Source organism: Brachypodium distachyon, chromosome 2 (assembly GCF_000005505.3).
Source record: "Brachypodium distachyon strain Bd21 chromosome 2, Brachypodium_distachyon_v3.0, whole genome shotgun sequence".
Taxonomy (NCBI): Eukaryota; Viridiplantae; Streptophyta; class Magnoliopsida; order Poales; family Poaceae; genus Brachypodium; species Brachypodium distachyon.
This window is the reverse complement of record NC_016132.3, coordinates 21,626,558-21,642,922: the sequence shown is the minus strand read 5'-3', so window position 1 is coordinate 21,642,922 and position 16,365 is coordinate 21,626,558. Positions and strand designations below refer to the sequence as shown.

At 46.3% G+C, this 16,365-nt stretch overlaps 1 protein-coding gene across 4 annotated transcripts; it reads left to right on the top strand.

Moving 5' to 3' along the window:
- Positions 1–1,550: 1,550 nt before the first annotated feature.
- LOC104582646 lies at positions 1,551–7,206 on the top strand. Of its 4 annotated transcripts, none has more exons than XR_001406518.2 (5): positions 1,551–1,894; positions 1,994–2,092; positions 2,973–4,885; positions 4,966–5,015; positions 6,824–7,206. XR_001406518.2 is itself a non-coding variant. In XM_014899868.2 (2 exons), exons 1-2 carry the CDS (start codon positions 5,519–5,521, stop codon positions 6,865–6,867), a joined length of 924 nt encoding a protein of 307 aa, XP_014755354.1. In that variant the 5' UTR covers positions 5,022–5,518; the 3' UTR covers positions 6,868–7,206. The 4 variants fall into 4 exon arrangements, 1 of the variants encoding a protein (XP_014755354.1); XR_002963659.1 differs by having other exon boundaries at positions 1,994–2,097; XR_730503.3 differs by having other exon boundaries at positions 1,552–1,894; positions 1,994–2,083.
- Positions 7,207–16,365: the final 9,159 nt, after the last annotated feature.

The window sequence follows — 16,365 nt, the reverse complement described above, 5'->3', positions numbered from 1 at the left end:
CTGGACCTGACGGAGAGTGACCGCTCAGAGGGCTAGAAATCGAAGAACAGCACAGCTAAACCCAGCAACCCCCGCGTGATTTCGAGCCAAACTTTGCTTCTTCTTTTCCTTTTGTCGCGGCACCATCAAACGGGATGAACAGTCGACAGACCAAGAAGACAACCACCTAAATGACAAATACACCTGGCCGGCCCAATTTGCTACTACGGCCCGGACGCCCGCTCGCAAGTCTCGTATCGTGGCTGTCTGGGCTATGCGTGCCGCCCGCGAGAGACCAGGGACATACATGGGCCGCACCCACGCGACCCCCGCACCACAATCTGAGCATGTACAATGGTTGATAAGACTGTCTTATTTTAGCTCTGATGCGAGAAAAGACAACAAAACATGTTGTACAACGGGTTATCTCTTATTATTATATCTTAAAATTAATTCTTATATGAATAAAAATAACTAAATAAATGCTAAAAAAGACAAAATATAGCACAATGGGAAATTTGCCTTATCTTTACCTTATCATTCTTGTGAAGTGATCAACTCTTAATTAAGAGAAGACTTGTGCCTTTTCTTAATTTCTCTCTCTTCCACGTCAGATTTTATCCTACGTGGCATCGCTAAGAGAAGGCTGACGTCACCCCATTGTACACGCCCTAACCCGTCATCCCCGTTATTGCCGGCTGGCCGGCCGGCCTGGCAAACGGTCCGGTTTTGAATGGGTGCAACTGTTTGGACTCTTGAATGGATTTGCTTTGCGCGGGTGAGAGGCTGAGTTCACAAGCGAATCGGTCTAATCAGCAGAATACAACTGTCATCGTGAACGACGAGCAAGCCCTAGCCGCCAGGAACTAGATGGAACCCTAGCCATCAGGAGTTTCGGATTAGCGTTTTTCTTCCGGTTCCCCTCGTCTTCGACCGCTGATTAGGCATCGGGTGACGAGGGAAACCATAAATCAACGTCTGGTTGCAGTTTGTCTACCTTCTTTGTGAGGTTTTGTGTCCTCGCGACGGCGTCTTGGTGGAGGAGGCGACATCACATGGAATATTAGTCTTCCGGCTCCATCCTCTTCCTGCTGCAGTCAACACGATCTACTCCATAGAGCTAGCGGGTCTCGCGGTTTGTTTTTTTAGTCTTCTTTCTAGTTGGTTCGGTGACGAATCAGCAAATTGACAACCTGCCTTGCAAGGTGTGTGTCCCCGGCCAGAGTGCGTTCAACGATATTAGGTTATCATCGGTTGCGGTGAGCGACTCATGCGGCTATTCAAAACCTATAAGGTTAGTCCAATTTGTGCAGTTTTGGTATTCTGCAATTTCATCACCGAAGACATGGAGAATTTTCAAGATACAGATGACGGATCAAGAGTTGTTTACTTCAAAGAATCTTGATATAACTTTTAGTTTCATTAGGATTTTGTGTTGTTGGTTTTCGTTTCAATATCGATCGCTTGTACTTTGAATCAATAAAGATGTTTCTTGAAAAAAAAACCTATCGGTCTGGTCTCTGGTGCGGTTTTTAGTCAAGTGCTGTTTGGTTCGGTTCGGTTGTGGAGCCAAATAGCTCGGTTCCAGGTGGGTTCAACCCGTGGGGTTTCGATGGGTTCAATCCATGGAATTGGGCTAGCGTGAACACCTTCCGCCGCCGCCTACCCTCTTGAGGTGCTCCTCCGGCGGTGGTATCCTCTTTCCGCCTCGTCGTCAAGTGTCACCGACTCCCCGCCATCGTCTTCCTTCCGATTTGCTCGCCGCCGATGTTCCCCAGGCTTTTCTCCACCCACTGGAGACAGCGGGCCTAGGTGCTCGTCCGTGGGGTACGGGCGCGTCGGGAGGAGACCGGCCCGTTCCGTATCAGGCCGGACGACAAGACGCTGTACTTCAACCCCAATTCCTGCAAAAAGGGTGCGCAATCTTGTCTTCTTGAGCCCCAATCTACTGCACGAGACGCTCGAATTCTTGGCCGCCTCATTCAGGCTATGTTTTTGTGTTGTGTGATTGCAGCGGCCAATTTGCTCTTCTTGGACTCGCCGACCGGCGTGGGGTTCTCGAACTCAACAGTCCACCACATCTTTCTCCTACTACATCCAATTGGTGAGTAAGGTCAGGTCTGACTAACTTTTCCCTGTATTTGTAAGAACAGATCCATGATTACTTTTATTTTGTGAGGAAAGGTTGCTTATAATGTTGACACACTCGACTCGTATTCATTTTAATATTGTGTTGTGCAGTGTGGAAATATACCCTATATACGTGTGTAATCATGAACTCCTATAATGAAAGCTCAGACCGTGGGTTTAATAGTTCTTGTCTAAACGCATTTAGACTAAATAGGTGTAGCTTGATTATTAGTTTTACCATGGCTGGACTTGTTCTTGGAACCTGAAGAAATGCTTGTGCAGCCAACATGCATTTCTGCAGGAAGCTTTCCCTGTCTTGATTAGGTTCCTGCTAGCTTGATTACAAGTCATGATGATTTGGCTTGGTTTACTATGTAGTCATATTCCCTGTCTTGATTAGGTTCCTGCTAGCTAGCTAGCTGTTACCTTGCTGGGGGTTATTGACTGGGTACAGTCTTGCATTTTTCGTTCTTTGAAGTCTATGTTAGATAAGCCTTTTACTCCTAGCCTTTTATGGACTGTATCTTCCTTAGTTGATACTCCCTCCGTTCCTAAATACTTGTCGTGGTTTTAGTGCAAATTTGCACTAAAACCACGACAAGTATTTAGGAACGGAGTTTGCACTAAAACCATGACAAGTATTTAGGAACGGAGGGAGTATCATTCTATCTGTCATGTGATTATTAGTTATTACCATTTGTACAAGCCTGTCTATTTGATCAATTTCTTCTTGCCCAATATCCCTATGTTTGTATGTAGGTTGATTAAAAAATAGCGTAATTGATTCTTAATTAGTATACTTGCTTGCATATTATATCCCTTTTGTTTAAACTAATGTTTTACTGAATGGCCCATGGATGCAGGTTTTATCGAGAAACATGTCATTACAGATGGGGGATAGCTCAGATGTTGTTGAATCGGCGGGTGATTTTTCAGAGACACCTCGTAGCAAAAAGTCCATAGCTTGGCAGCATTTTGAGGAAGAGTTGGTAATGGTAAATAATGTGCCGATGGCTGTCTGCAAATACTGTGGTCTAAAGATGAAAGCTACTGCAAGGTCTGGCACTAGTAGTTTCAGAAACCACATTGGGGAGTCATGTCCTAAAATTGGAGATGTTGAGAGACGCAAATTCTTAGCAGCAATAAAGAAACAATCAACAGATGCGTTCGTGTTCGATCCAGAAAAAACACGCGAGCTTATTGCCATCTTCTGTATAGATGGTGAGATACCTTTCAACAAGTTCAACAATCCATATTTCCAAGAGTTGATGGCCTCAATGCAGCCTACCTTTTCTGTCCCTGGTCATCATGTTGTTAGAGATGATTGCATTAGATTGTATGAGAACATGAAGAATGATTTGCTTAAGGAATTTGAGAATCTTGATTCCCGTGTCTGCCTCACTTCCAATCTGTGGACTTCAAATTAGAAGCTGAGATATATGTGTGTAACAGCACATTACATAGATGCAAACTCTAAGCTTCAGAAAAAGATCATTTCTTTCAAAAATGTCAAGTATCCGCATACTGGTTTAGCTATTGAAGATGCACTTTCAACATCAATTGCAGATTGGGGCATCAAAAGGAAGTTGCTCACAATCACTTTGGACAATGCATCTAACAACACCAAGACAGTGACATCATACTTACAGAATGAAGATCATGGTCTTTTGTTAGATGGAGTAGACTTTCATGTGAGGTGTTCTGCACATATTCTGAATATTCTAGTCCAAGACGGATTAGTTCATGTTAAGGAAGCAATAAAGAAAATCAGGGACTTGTATAGACATATTGAAACTTCACCTTCTCGCCTGCAAACATTCAATGCAATGGCTGATCTCAATGGACTCCCAAAGAAGGCTGGTTTAACTCTTGATCTTCCACGTCGCTGGAATTCTATCTTTGACATGATCAATGAAGCTCATCCGTACAAAGTTGTTTTGAATAGTTATGCAAATCAAACTAAGGAAGTGCCTGCACCAACTGAAGAAGAATGGGCAGCTGCAATGTCAATTGGGAAAGTCCTTAAAGCACTTGAAGAGGCTATAGTATCAACCGATAGGAAACCATCAGCCCATATGTTTTTGAATATGGTGTTGTGTATAAAAAATGCTTTACTAGATGTGGCATGGCATACCGATCATGTGTTAAACACTCTGGCTGAAAGTATGTCTATAAAATTCAGCCAAGTACTGGACGGAGGCTTCAGTGAACACGGCACTTGTGATTGCTGCTATTCTGGATCCAACACAAAAAATGGATTATGTGGAATTCTTTTATACAAGAATGTGTTTGAGCGAAGATGTCATTGAAGACAACATAGCATTTACAAAAAAGACATTGAAGCGGTACTATTATTTCTATGCAGAAAATGTGAAGAGAAATGTTGAGAAGTCAATATTCTCGTCAATCGGAGAGTTTGTTGGGTTCAGCGGTTCTAGGCAAAAGGAAGCTTGATGAGGAATTTGCAAGGTACAAGGCAATGAGAAGAGCGAGGAAGGAGCCCGTTTCAGAACTTGATGCTTATCTTGAGGAACCAGCTTTGCTCATTGTGAAGGACTTCGATGTCTTGGGATTTTGGGAACAAAACACGATAAAATACCCTGTACTCGCAGCAATGGCCAGAGACTTCCTCGCAATACCTCTAAGTATTGTTTCGTCGGAATCGACATTCAGTCTTAATGGTCGCATCCTTGAGGACACGCGAGCCTCTCTAAAGCCTTACAGTCTTGAGGCCCTTGTATGTGGAAAGGATTGACTGATCAAAGTCAAACAAAAGGTAATTTCACTTAGCTTGGCTAATCCCTATTAGTCCATGCTTGCGGTTCGCATGCTGACTATTTTTTGTTGCCAATACAGTAGCGTCGGTGAGTGAGATGGCCTGACAATGTTTAACAGTGGGCTTGTGGGTAAGTATCATTCAGAGTCTATGTCTCTACTTAAGTCATGAGCCTTGGTTCTAGTGTGCAGTCCATAAACAGATTCTATGTCTTAATTTCTCTTATCTTTGTGTGTGGATAGAACCATTCAGGATGGATGGCCATATAGAGTTTAAATGGAACTGCAGTTTCTATATATGTTCCTTCGTTCTTGTTCAGTACAGTAGATAGCGGACATGATTTTAGACATTAATTCTAAGGCAAAGTACCTCCTATTACTTGTGACTTTCAGACATTATTTTAGTAAATTCTGCCTGCTGCCGGCCATTGCTGCTGCTGGTTGCTGTGCACTGAAGTGTAGTCATTACTACTTTCGTTTTTGCTGTAGGAAAGTATTATTGGTCTCTTCAGTAGATAGCTTGGGTCTCTCTATGCTGTAGTTTGGATAGGAGCAGCAGTAGGAGGCCCATGCATATAAATAGATTGCAAAAGAAATATTTGAGCTAGAAACTAACATTATAGGGTAACACAAGATGTGTGTACCAAGTTCTATGGATGGCAATGGGTACCCGAAACAAGATGCGGGTCTGAGGAAAAATCAAACCCGCAGCTCTGTAAACGGGAAAAATCAAACCCGCGGGTCTGGTAGAGTCCTACCCGTACCCGAAAACCCGACTCAAGATATACACATTGTTGCAATTTGGGCCAACCCACTGAATCACCCTAGCCCATCACGGACGGCCAGGCTCACACCTCATTCTCTCTCTGCCAGGGCCCAACTCCCTCCTGATCCCATGATCCCATCCCCATCCCATCTCTCGGTCTCTCTCTCTCTCCCAGATCCCATCTCTCAGTCTCTCTCTCTCAGATCCCAGCTCCTCTCGGTCTCTCTCTCTCTCAACAGGTCCCAACGCCCACGTTCTCTTCTCCTCCTCCCCGAGTCCCCACACTCTGCCGCCACTCACGCGCGTCAAGCAACTGCCGGCGACCGGCAACTGACGTTCAGGCGCCGACTGCAACCCTTCCCGAAGTCCTCTTCCGCCCGCGGACGCTACCAACTCCACTGCCAGATCGCCATGGACTCCACGGCCTTCGCCGCTGCCAACTTCCTCCCGTTCGCCGACCTCGACTCCTCCCCGCGCCTCTCCCCGCTCCGCGCCGCCCCCACCGCCAACCTCTCTTTCTCCCCGCTCCCCACCTCCTCGCTCCTGACACTCCAATCCACTGGCGGCATTTTTGCGGGTCGGGTTTACCCGTGGGTACCCGAGACCCGAGTCGGGGCCGGGTCCGGTAAATTTTCAGACCCGGTACCGGGTCCCGGGTCTGGGGCGGATGGCCGGGTCCGGGTCTGGTATGGCTTGACCCGGCCCCGAACCCGCCGGGTGCCATCCATAGTACCAACAATTTCTCTGGGTAAGCAGGGAATGCTAGTTCAGAACAAGCTAACTAGGTTAGGCTTTACTTCCAAATGATTCCTAAATCTGTACCAAATAAATTGTATTAGTCCAGTAGTAGCCTATCTTTGTACACCCATGGTAAAACGAATGATAAGCTACAGCTATTTACGCCGAATGTCCTTAGACAAAAACTTAAAATAATGTCAATCCTGCTACAAAAGTTACTTGTTCTAGGATCTAAAGCTAGTATTAACAGCTAACTACTCTGTCCATGCAGTCCGAGAATCAGTAGCCCAGGTTTCAGCTTATTCATATCTTAGTTCATTATTTTGTAATGTGTTCATTTTATTGGATATGTGACTTGAATGTAATCGGGGAGTTATCTAGTTGTATAGCATTATTATCACTGTAGTTACTGATTTGTTCACTCTGTGAAAATAGATATCTATATGATTCAAGGTAGTCCACCACCAATCCTCATCTGACTCCTCCGTTGGTGGCGACTGCCTGTTGTGAACACGTGGCTCGACTGGACATCCGAATTGAAGGCTCAGCTTTTGTTGTGTGTGAACTTGAGAAGTTGCTGCATGTTGTCATCTGTGAACTTATCTTCATGTGTCACTGTGCTTGGCTTTGTGTAAGAACGGACCAGTACTTGTCTCATCAGTTACATCTAGTGCATTCAGTTACTCTTCTTCGACTTTTGAACATGTCTCTCTGTCTGCTTCTGTTACTCCTTTTCTGGTTCACACTCTAATTCAGCAGTGAATATTCTACAATGTTCTGTGTAAAGGAGTGGGAGCAATATTCTGTAATGCTTCGTGTCAGGAGTTGGAGCAACCGATCAAGCAAAGCGGTTTGAAAACTCGTACTAGAAAGTGCAAAGTGTTGTTACGGTTTCAAACCGAATTATAAAACGGTTTCAACCCGCATGAAGTTAAATGGAGAGGTGTGGGTTGGTTTGAAAACTGACGCGGTTTGGTTTGGTATATTTTGTGGGCCGGAGTGGTTCGGACCGAAAAAAAAAATAAAGCTGTGGAACGGATCGAGTTTGGTGCGGGTTGTAACCGAACACCAGGCTTTGGGCCACGGCTGTTTCGGAAAGAGCACCAATGAAATGATGCTCGACAACAAATTACCTTGAATTTCCTTTTGGTTTAATTTACACCCTGAATCTCTGAAATAGTTAAATTTAGGTCTGGTTCAGTTCCTACCATTTATGGCAGGGATTGTTAGGATTTTAGTTCAAATCCCGTTCAATCCTTTACAATCTCCACCGGTACTTCGCTAACCCAACGAGGCCTTAGTGTGTTTTGGCTGATTTTTAAAGATTTTTAAGAAAAGAATTTGTAAGGACCTAACATCCAGATATGCATGGGGACGAGATTTGGACTTTTTTCATAGAAGACCCGGACGGCGCCGGCCCCGCTGCGTTTGCCCACGCGAGCAACCGGCATGGTTCGAAATGCGGTCGCTTAAGTGGCGATTAGGGTGAGGCACTGGTGTTCCGGCCGCCTTGATTTGGGCTTGCCCTGGCGATTGAGCGCTCTCTTAGGACATGTACAATGGTCGATAAGACTGTTTTATCTTAGATGTTCCACGTCATTTAGAAAAGACGACAAAATATGTTGTACGATGGCTTATCTTTTAGTGCTATATCTTAAAATTAATACTTAGATGAATAAAATTAACTAAATAAATGCTAAGAAAAGAAAAAATCTAGTACAATGGAAAATTTGACTTATCTTTGCTTTATCATTCTTGTGAAAAAATCATCCCTTAATTAAGATAAGGCTTATGCCTTTTCTTTAATTCTTTCTCTTCCACGTCGGATTTTATTCTATGTGACATCGTTAAAAAGATACTGATGTCACCGCATTGTACACGTCCTTAGCGTCCGCTTCCACGCGCCGGCGTTTTGGGTCGGGGCAGGGAGGGAAACGGAAATTGGGGATATTACGGTTAGGAGGCTGGAGGCATGCGGGCACGGTCCACTCGTCCCGTCCTCCACGAGTGGAGACAGAGAGCAGAGAGTGTCCGTACGGTGTACGTATAGTCGTTTATGTCGTATGTCCTCTAATCGGTGACTCACCATGACGCTTACCGCTTTTCTGAACCTAGCCGATACATGGCTGAGACCAGCCGCCGTATCGCCATGTGCGCGCGCCAGTGGACCTGCCGGGAACCGATCACGCGCGCGTGTACGAGCGATAGGCACGACTCCGAGTCCCCGCTCTGAGAACCTTGCCGGCCGGCCGATCCGTCAATGCACGCGGGACCGACCCGTCGTGTTTGATCCGTTCGATGTAACCTAGCTAAAGCCACTGGAGTCGTACCACCAATTAATTTGGTCCGGTCAAGCTGAATTTAATCGCCGACCCACCACACATGCATGCATCGCCTCGCGGGTCCTCCCGCGGACCCCGAGTTTGACATTTGCCCATTCACTCGACCGATCGCCGGCTGGGCTGCCTTTCCCCGTTCCGCCGGTCCATATATCCACACGGTATCGCGACCTCCACTAATACTTCGATCGAAAAAGGAGGCTGGCAGGCAGCCCAAGCCAAACCCACAGCTCACCAAGTTTAGAGCAGCTAGTCGTGACACTTCTAGATACGTAGCAGTCTACCACATAGCTCGCGCGATTCAGACATTCAGTTGTACTGCTAGCTTACCTAGTTGCTGCCCTTTTTTACATGACACGCTAAGCTTACACTTTCTTCTCGTACGTGCACACGCACAGATGTCGAATTGTCAACCGAGAGCATTATTTTTCTGTGGCGCGTGGTTGGCCGTATGGTGATTATTATGAAATCGTCTTTCTGACGAAGTCTAGTGCATGTGCACACACCTTCGTGGTTTATTCTGAAAGCGGTTAAAGCTGCACCTGACGTGTGAGTGACGGCCGACTTGAATATTAATTCCACGACTTCTTTGGAAAAAAAACATTTTAGGTTTAGACGTCACAAATTTTGGATAGATTGTGGACATGGTGAGCCAGGATTTAATGGCTCATTCGGTATCAACATCTAGGTTTCAAATTGAGATCGATACAATGTGAATTTTTTTTGCTATAAATTGGTCAAAGTTTGACAATCAACACAAGTTGTACGTTCTATAATTTGAAACGGAGGAGGTATTTAGTTGTACAAGATTTCTAATTGGTGCCTCTTGCCGAGATTGTTCTTCTCAGATGGTTCTTCTCTTAATCTCAAAAGGTAGACCACATAGACGAAATGATCAACTCAAACTTAAAAAGTTCTCGTTTTGCATGACTGTCGGTTAAGACTGAGGGGATGTTTAGATGGTGGCCGGATCAGGCCTTACCAAAATTTTGGTCATAACCGGAATGTTAATTTGTTGCAAAAAATTTGGTAAGCTGCAAACTTGTCAGCTGTGAGCTTGCATGCGGGCAAGGGGTGTGTAAATCATGACTGCAATAGCTGCCTTTAGGTTTTGTTTGGCATTGTGGTGGATTATCATAATTCCGTTTTTTCAACAGCTTTTTACTATTTTCATGTTTGGCTAATAACTTTTCTCTATTTTCACGTGTATTTTTCCACAGCAGATTATAAAATAAGTTCAGCGCAACACAGTCTTCCTATAAACTCTATACTTACTAATAGATTTGTACCTTTAAATTCTTCATAACCTTTAGTTTGGAACCCAAAACTCATCTTATCAATAAATTCCTTCACAGGTATCATTAAGTCTGGAGCTATATAGGTTATTAATCTGTTTTCATTCATATCTCCTTCCATAAAGCCTAATGAAGCTTTATCTACTGATCCTATCTTTTGTCTAATAATGTTATTAACACCTTTGCTCCTAATTTCTTTCTTGTCATTCCTTTAACTCCTATGATATACATACCTTGATGAATATATTTGTACCCACAATATTTGAGTTCATTTTCAATATTCTTACTCACAATTCTTAATTCTACTTGATGTGTTAACACACTTAACTCTACTTCTCTGGATATTCTATATAATCCACCTCTCCCTTCAAACAAACCCATGTGGTATACCTGCTGCGGTTTTATTTTTCTCAATGTATCTTTTTGATACCTTTCCAGATCTCTTTCTAAGTTTATAACTTCTTCTAAACTATCGATATCATCAGCCTTGCTGCATGACATCCTATGCATCATTGTTAGCGGCTTTGAATCTTGTCTTATTAATTGGAGGTTTCTGTCTCTTCTAATGAGGCTTTTAGATAAGTCCATTTTTCTGAATTAATATTCCTTGGTGATGCAATTATTTCAGATGATGCTAACACAATATCTTTGTTACTTTGTTCACTATTTAGCTTATCTAAAATCAGAATTAATAACTGCAGGATTGTATTGTTTTGTCTTATTATTATTTTTGAGTCTTCCTTTGGAGAATCGTGGTCAGAAAAGCCAATTGACGGCGTTAAATATTTTTCTACTTCTTTTAATGCTTGGCTATATTCAGTCATACAAATTACGAGAGGATCAAAGTTTTTACCTCTTGTACCAGTTTTTTAATTTCAGTTATATCTTGTCTTGTTTCAGTGCTTGGTAAAGAGTCTTTATTTTTATTTAGACAGTGCCCTATGCTTTTTCCAATGGATAACACTTCTTCTTTAATGTAATCGTTATTCTTACAAGCTATACTTTGTTTTGTTTTGGCTTCTTCTAGCTTATGCAGAACTATATCAATTTTATTATTCAAACTATAGTATTTTTCTGCAAGTTTTTGGTATTCTTTAAGTATATTATCAAATTTTTTGTCTAGATTATCTTGCCTTTTTCCCCAAGATATAAAGAAATTATATATTAAATCAACAACTGTATTTAGCTGACTATGAGTAGAATGCCAAATATGCTCTTCAGAGGAATTTACTCTGCACGTTATATCAATATTTTCTTTAGTATGTATAACTTTACCTGCGCTAACTTCTAAGTCTAGATACTTTAATCTTTCAATGATTACAACCTAGCTCTGATACCACCAAAATGCAAAATTAATAAATATTAGCTACGTTAACATTCAGATTATTTAGGCTAATATTAGGTTATATGATAAATTAAATATTTTAATATTATGATTATCTTTTGCAGGATCTTAAGTGGCTGGTGAGGCCAACGGAACTACCGACGGTTTTCGCAGTGATGTAATAATCCTACTCAGTACTCAATGTATTTATTACTATATTGCTTCAGGAGTAGCTAAATTTATTTCCCTAGGTGTCTTTAATCAGGTTTATATGGGTGATTTCTTATCGTCTTCCCAGACAGTTCCACAAGGGAACACTTCTCTACGGTTACAAGGTTCTTATTTCAACGGCATACACTCGGCTTAACAGAGAACTACACGCAGAGGTTTCTCCTATAGGATCCCTAGCATAAACACCCACCCATATAAACATGCTAAAAAGACCGAGGGAAAAACTAAACTACTTCATTTCACAATATAGCTTACATACGGTTTTTCCTTTTGGGAACTCCCGAAGGGTTCACACAAAGATAAAGAAATTATCTTACTACCTTCCCAGTCTTATGTTACAAATGCCTTGATTACCCAGGCTTTATTACAGTGGGAAGTGGTACTACTACTACTACTAGAGAGCATATAGTTTTCTAGCTAACTGCCATGAACTACTTGCTGCTCTGAAGGCTTGTGTTGTGCTCGATGGTTGTGTGTCCTCCAATGCTGCAAAGAGCCTCCTTATATAGGCACCATGGCTGGCTCAAATAGTGCTTCCATGCATTATTTACCTCACATTTCTCCATGTCCATGATGCACCTCCTTTATAGGTCTTAGGCTTCTTTTATAACCTTTGGATGCATGCATGCATGGTGATAAGGGGTCCTTTGGCTGCATTAGTACGTGGCTTCCTTCATACAGGGAGTTTCTTATACTTCCATGATGATGTCTGCAACAAATATGTCAGATGAAATGTAACCTTATCTTGTGCTTCCTTGACTATCTCCATCTGCGTACCACAATTCACGGGATTTCTTCTATTTGTGATCTTTCATGCTAATGATGAATCTTATATGATTATTACATGCTACGAAGGATCTTATATAATTGTATAGTTAACTAATTATTAATTAATTACTGTTTATTTATTTATTTATTTTTTTCACCTTACTTTTCAATTCTTACTCATATTCTTATTTAAATTGTATTATATCGATTATTCGAGTACTAGTGCTGCAGTATTATGTCCTCCCTGCCCGAATAATTGATAGTAATATCAATTATATATATACACATACCGGAGGTCCTAATTTTTTCGTAAAGGTCCCAAGTTAGTTATAAGTCTTTGAAACCGCACATTTGAGTCCAATTGTTTCATAAGTGGTTCAGCGCAGGTTTTATTGTGGTTCGGACGCATGCCTCTTTCCAACATGGCAATTTAGGCCCACATGTCAGATGCTAAGGTGGACATTTTTTCGAAAAAAAACCCCCGCTCCTTCATTTCTCTTCCCTGTGCCCCTCTCCTCCTTCGTTGCTCTCCTCCTCTCTTCCCCGATCCGGCGGCAGAGTAGCCCGGCGTTGATTCCCAGAGGCGGTGGCGGTAACAGCGGTAATTCCAATGGTGGTGGCAGTCATTCCTGGGGTGGCTTCGATCTCAACAGGCAGCGGCTTCGATCTCCAGTGCTGATGGGTTTGATCTCAACAGACAGCCGAGATTCCTGGAGGCGCCCAGCCTGTTGGGTCCAGAGGCAATGGATCGATTCCTCATACGATCCAAGCGAGCACCCCGAGCGACCTCACGATGCTCGTCTTCCCGAGTCCGGCCTCGATTCCTCCAGCGCAGCCGCTCCAGATCCGTTGCGACCGAGGCTTCTCGTCCTCAATTCCGGCGCAGGAGGGATCGCCTCGCTACTGCGAAATCACCGCTGCCCTCCCCCTGCGTCCCGGCTGCTCGAGATGCCCCTGCCACGGTGCTCCTCCGCCGGCTCCCGAGCTCCCCGTCGGCGGCCTCCTCCATCGCTCCTCCAACCCAAGCGAGCACGCCCTCAAGCTCGCCTCATCCCCGCGCACCTCGTAGACGAATCCGTAGCCCCGCACGACGCCCGGAAGCCTCCCCAACGCCGCTGTCTTCCTTGGTTCCGGCGACTCCACCGCCGCCATCGTTTTCGGCCCCCCGCCCCCGACTGCATCTCCGCCGTAGCCAATCGTCTCCTCTCAAACCCCTCCTAGTGAGCCGCCCTTCTTCCCATCTCCCTCTCCCCGCGCAGCAGTAGCTGCTAATCGCCGCTGCCGACAGGTCCGATGGTGGCTTCGTGGAGAAGAGAGGAAGAGAGCAGAGAAGGAGGAGAGGGGCGCGGTGAAGAGAAAGGAAGGAGGTAGATTTTTGCAAAAATATGTCCTCCTTGCCATCTGACACGTGAGCCTAAATTGCCACGTGAGCAGGAGACATACGTCCGAACCACCGTAGGACCTGCATTGAACCACTTATGAAACAATTGGGACACAAACTTACAGTTTCAAACAATTAGGATTGTTGTAGTAAAATAAAACCCTTATATGAGCTGGGCCGTAAATCTTACATGGCGACGACTAGGTCAACATTTCTTAACACAAGTCAAAGCACCAACGTGGCATGGTCAATCCTACATAGGAAGGGAACACAAGTCAACAAGTCAAACCTCCAGTCAAAGGGAAAATTGAGTTTGAGTACGGGGCAAGAAAAATGTGAGGAGGGGGCCCTTAGTCCATGGTGAACCATGGACCAAGCCCCACTTTTCTCACTTGGTGCACATAAAAGTTATGGACCAAGAAACTATTTTTACCATTTTGCCCCCACTTTTCTCTCCTCCCAAGGGTAGCCATGGTCTTTTGTCATGTATCCTTAGGCTATAAATAAACCCCATGGGGACATGTACCATTCACTCTCAACTTGAATAAAATTAAGGGGAGAGGGCTAGAGTGTCTCTTTGAGAGGAGCTCTAGTTTCGGGATTTCGGGAACCCTTGTTCGGCCCGAACCCGAAGTAGAGGGAATCGAGTTAGAGTCCTAAGGGTATCTCGACCTCGCTACTTGGGAAGCCTCGTTCGGCCCAAGTACGAGGCGGTCCCTTTCGACCTCTCGCTAAGTGATTCGGGGAGCCTCGATCGACCCGAAACACTTTGGCTAACGATTTCCTCGAAGCCTCTCCTAACATAAGACTAGCTCATACCCGCAGGGTCGACCGAACCTATTAAAAATATATCGGTGTGTCAACTTGTCCAAGTGCCTCGGGGGCTCCCGAGGAAGAAGGAATCATCACCAACCCGGATGTCGCCGCAAGCATGGTCGCTACGACGGAAGTCGCGATCGCCCCTTCGCTGCCGGTCATCCCAGAAAGAACCGAGGTACTCGAAACCGTCGTAGGCGGTCCCTCGACACTCAGCAACGTGGTGGCAAGGATCGGCGAGCTGCCTACGGTTGCCGCCCCCGCAGGGGATACGGAACTCCCACTTGTCAAACAATTTCACCGTGCTCCTCCCCGGCATGAGCAGCAAGTCGTCTCCAAAGCCGGAATGAAGCCTCAGGTTCACCGAACCGAAGGCGCTCAGGGTAAAGCCGTCAGGAGTGAGCGACTCCCTCACCTCCATGGTGAAGTAGAACAGCAGCAGCTTCATCGAAGGCTCCTCGCGAAGCACCATCTCGCACAGCCAGCGAAACACGTTCAACTTCACAATCGCCGAAGGGTGGAGATGGGCCAATTCGATGCCGTACGTCTCCAAGAACTCCAGCAGGAAGAGGTGGACGGGCACGCTCAAGCCGGCATGGAACCAAGCCGAAAACACCACGGTGCACCATGGACGCTGCTTGTGGTCGAGCTTGAACTCCTCCCCATCGGGCAAGATACTGTCCCCCTTGGGGAAGTATCCCGCCTCCTCCAGCTGGACAAGGTCCTCGGGGCTCGTCAAAGACGAGAGAAGGTAGTCGTGAGCCCAACAGCCCTCCGTCGGAGCCATCGGGACCACCGGAGGATCCCCACGCGGACGAAAGGCGACCTTCCTCTTCCTCGACGGTCGGTTCGCCGCGTGCTCCGCCGCGGAGCCCTTGGACGGCCCCCTCTCGGTCGCGGGCTCGGCGTCGGGACCCGCCATCTCACCTACACAAACAAGGAATCGACAATGGTTAATAGGGAGTGCGGGGAAATCTCAAAGAGACTAGCAAGCAACAAAAAAGGGGAGCCAAGCTCCCTGGGCCGCTCAGCCCGCGGCGATAGAAAAAAGAGGCCAAGCCTCTCGGGCCGAAGGCCTCGACCTGCCCGCGCGCAAGGAAAAAAAACAGGGGGTGAGGGGAGCCCGGGCTCCATGGGCCTCCAGCCCACCAACTCCTCAGCCCGCCCGCACGCAAAAAAGAGAGGAGGAAGGGACGGACGGGTAGTCGCCCGCGCCCACCAAGCGCTCGACATAATGCCACACCCGCGCACGCCTCGCTCGCGCCGTGCCGTGCGCACCCTGCTCGCGCCGCCGTATGTGCATCGCTCGCGTCGTGCCATGCGTGCCGCGCCCGCGCCGTGCGCCCATGCGCGCCTCGCTCGCGCCGTGCCATGCGCCCCCCGCTCGCGCCCCGCCATGCGCCTTGCCACGCGTGTCCGCGCTGCGTCCAGCGTTCACCGCACCCGCCGCGCCGAACGGTCTCGAGGTGCTCCACGCCAACGAAGCACACGCGCCAACCCGTGCGCGCGACTCGGGGGCTCAAGGCCTACTCCCGCGCACTGCCGGCCCGCTCCGCGCTCGCCACGCCACCCCACGACTGGCGTCCCGACGCGCCCAGACACACGCACCGCGCCGGACGGCTTCGCACTCCGAGGGTGTTCGACGGATTGCCCAGAGAAGCTGCAAAGCTCAAACTCGCCGTGGCCGGCATGGGGCTGCTTCCTCTCACCTTCACACGAGCAGGGAAGGGTTGGCCGACGACGAGGGCCTCCCGGGAAGACTTGAAGGCAGCGCCTACACCTTGCTCCAAGTGGCCTCGCGCGCACGCCTTGTACCCACGAAG

What these genes read in the sequence shown, in the direction of transcription:
- LOC104582646 (XM_014899868.2), top strand. Translation starts at nt 5,519, where the DNA reads ATGTGTGTACCAAGTTCTATGGATGGCAATGGGTACCCGAAACAAGAT. An exon ending in AGTACCAACAATTTCTCTGG is followed by an intron (nt 6,399 to 6,823) that starts GTAAGCAGGGAA and finishes CTGTGAAAATAG; the next exon opens with ATATCTATATGATTCAAGGT.